This window comes from Cucurbita pepo, unplaced genomic scaffold, assembly GCF_002806865.2.
Source record: "Cucurbita pepo subsp. pepo cultivar mu-cu-16 unplaced genomic scaffold, ASM280686v2 Cp4.1_scaffold002712, whole genome shotgun sequence".
NCBI lineage: Eukaryota > Viridiplantae > Streptophyta > Magnoliopsida > Cucurbitales > Cucurbitaceae > Cucurbita > Cucurbita pepo.
The window spans coordinates 1-1,971 of NW_019648746.1; the positions used below are offsets into that span (position 1 = coordinate 1).

A 1,971-nucleotide genomic window follows, 5' to 3' on the forward strand; every position below is an offset into this window, starting at 1 on the left:
GTTGCTCTGCTTCATAGCTCGATGAGGAGTATGCCGTTGTACTCGCACTTGAGTACCTCGGCGATTGGGTACCGGAATCTAATGGGGGAGGAGGACCCATTTCGTAATCACCATGGGACTCCCACGGTGATCACTCGGCCGGAGTTCCGGCGGTCGAAGAGCGATATTAGTTCCATGGTGGGGTCGGCGGTTCGAAGCTCGGAAATGCTGGGAAAGGGGACAAAATCCAGAGCAAGTTCTATGGTGAATGGGTCGGAGATTACGCAGAAGAACAAGAGAAAGGGGAGATCCAAATCAAGCTCGATGATCAGTGGGTCCATTACGATCAGAAGAAGAGAGAAACCCAGGAAGGCTAATTCGATGATCAGTGGGTCAAGCTCTGTAATGGTAACCAAGAGGGAAAAAATCAAACAATCCAGCATTTTAAGCGGCTCTGAAGTTTACCCGGAGCCACCGCCGGAAAAACCAGTCCAGAAAATGAACACCGGCGACTCTCCGGCATGGAAAAAGCCATCCCAAGAGAAACCCATTTCGAAATATGGTCAAGAAACGCCGAATTCGAGGTTCGATAAAATGCCATACGCCACGCCGCTCAGAACTCCACAGAGGCTAACCGGCGGCGGCGGCGGCGGCGGCGGCGGTGGTACTGCCAGAGCAACACCAATGCACGAGAAATATGCGACACCGAGAAGATCAACGCCGATGAACGGGAAATCATCTTACCATAAACACAACGAATTTACCTATACAACGCCGAGGAAATCATTTTTAGGCGGCGCGTTTTTGACGGAATCGGAGCTTGGTCCGTCACCGTCGGAAGTAGCTGCACAAATGGCGACGCAGAAAACCGACGACAGCAACGAAAGCTCGATTGTTGGTGGGTTGAGCCTAAACGACAGCGTTGAGGGTCTACAGTCGAAGCTGGAGCGGTGGCGGACAGAGCTTCCACCGGTGTACGACCGCGGCGAGATTACAAGCTTTCCGCCGAGCGAAGACCATCCCGAACGTCGTCATAGCGACGGCGGCGGTTTATTTTCTTGTTTCAGCAACATTTGCGGCTGCGAATGCTCCATCGTCTGCGGCGGATCGCCAAAGACACCAAAGAAACCCGCCAACGGCCGTGTTACGCGTAGCCCGTCGGCCGGCCATTTGAGCTTCGTGTAAAAAAAAAATGGTTAGAAGACGAACCGGTGAAGGTCGGGTTGAACCCAACCGGCCCGCACCGAATTAAAATCAAACCGTAACGTAACGAAACGCAGCGTTTGGTTTTTGAAAAAGACAAGTTTGACCCTACAGGATAAGGAGGAAAGACAATTTAGAGAGACAGCCAGGCAGTGTCAGTCACGTCAATCTACAATACGCCATTCTTTCTCTAAACTTGTTTTGGATTATTTATTTATTATTTTTTTTTATTAAATTTCTAATAAATTTAAAAAAAAATATATACTTTAAATCTAAAACAAAATGGGAAAGGAAAATTTACTTCATTTCTTATAAATGTAATTGGATTGATTTGTGAATTTTTTGTTTATTTTAATGGAACCATTTGTTCATATATTCATGATCTCTCTATTTTTATGTGTATTCATTTTATTATTCTTCAATAAATATTAATAATAATAATAAATAATTCTACTTGTGTTCCTCCATTTTCAAATTAATTTTAATTTCTTTAAATTCTAGTAGTGAATTTGTTAAATTGGGATTTTTTTTATTATTTATAAATAATATAAATTAGATTAAAGAAAATCATGAAATTTCTAGAATATTTTTATTTAAAATTTTGAATTTATTTAATTTAATGTGATAAACATTGTTCTATTCAAAAAGAAACCTTAAGATTTGACTATTACAAATAATATCAAAGCTGGACATTAGGCGAGCCAATGAGGATGTTAGACCTACTTAGACTCACACCCACTTAGACTCACGAGGAAATGGACTGTGGACCCCACATCGGTTGGAGATGTT

General features: G+C 42.9%; 1 protein-coding gene across 1 annotated transcript; it reads left to right on the forward strand.

Moving 5' to 3' along the window:
- The first annotated feature begins 31 nt into the window (after positions 1-31).
- Positions 32-1,398, forward strand: LOC111786765. The gene has a single exon (XM_023666993.1). The coding sequence runs from the start codon at positions 82-84 to the stop codon at positions 1,162-1,164; it is 1,083 nt and encodes a 360-aa protein (XP_023522761.1). The 5' UTR covers positions 32-81; the 3' UTR covers positions 1,165-1,398.
- The last annotated feature ends 573 nt before the right edge of the window (positions 1,399-1,971 follow it).